The sequence below is a fragment of the Carlito syrichta genome, unplaced genomic scaffold (assembly GCF_000164805.1).
Source record: "Carlito syrichta isolate Samal-C Ts95f unplaced genomic scaffold, Tarsius_syrichta-2.0.1 Scaffold120518, whole genome shotgun sequence".
NCBI classification, from domain to species: domain Eukaryota; kingdom Metazoa; phylum Chordata; class Mammalia; order Primates; family Tarsiidae; genus Carlito; species Carlito syrichta.
The window spans coordinates 114,838-115,357 of NW_007064614.1; the positions used below are offsets into that span (position 1 = coordinate 114,838).

The 520-nt window shown below is 66.7% G+C and overlaps 1 protein-coding gene across 1 annotated transcript in view; it reads right to left on the bottom strand.

Moving 5' to 3' along the window:
- The window catches only part of SSC5D (scavenger receptor cysteine rich family member with 5 domains), a 33,339-nt gene extending 32,906 nt beyond the window's left edge, over window positions 1–433 (bottom strand). The window contains exon 1 of the mRNA XM_021707575.1: window positions 409–433. Coding sequence (XP_021563250.1) covers window positions 409–433 — 25 coding nt within the window. The remainder of the gene's footprint in view (window positions 1–408) is intronic.
- Between the last annotated feature and the right edge of the window lie 87 nt (window positions 434–520).

Here is a 520-nt window from a genome sequence, read left to right on the forward strand (position 1 = left end):
ACACACACACACACACACACACACACACGGGATCCTCACACCGCTGAGCCAGGAACCCCACTCTGGGAAGCGGGACTCTGGGCGGAGGCCTGGATCAGACAGGCGCGGGTCCCCAGGCAGGGTGGGGCCCCAGATGCCTGGCCCTGAAGTCAGGGCTGGGTCGGCCCTTTGTGCTCCCACAGGGACTCAGCTAGAGGTCACTGGCTGGGAATCCCACAGGGGCAGGTCCCTCGGGCTCCTGAGCATGTGGGAGTCTGGGTCCCAGAGGGGTTCAGCAGGGTGGCCGGACATCAGGGTGTCCTGGAGCAGCAGGGGCTGGCCCGGAAGTCTGAGTCCCTCAACTGGATGAGCTAAGGGGTCAGAGGTGGGGCCGAGGCCCTGAGTCCCCCAGGAGGACGGATCACTCACCGAGGAAGCAGGCCAGGACCCTCATGTCTGCAGAGTCTGGGGCAGGGGACGGGGTGAAAGGGGACGGAGAGCAGGAAGGGGGGGAGGGACGGAGAGGAGCGCCTGCCGGAGG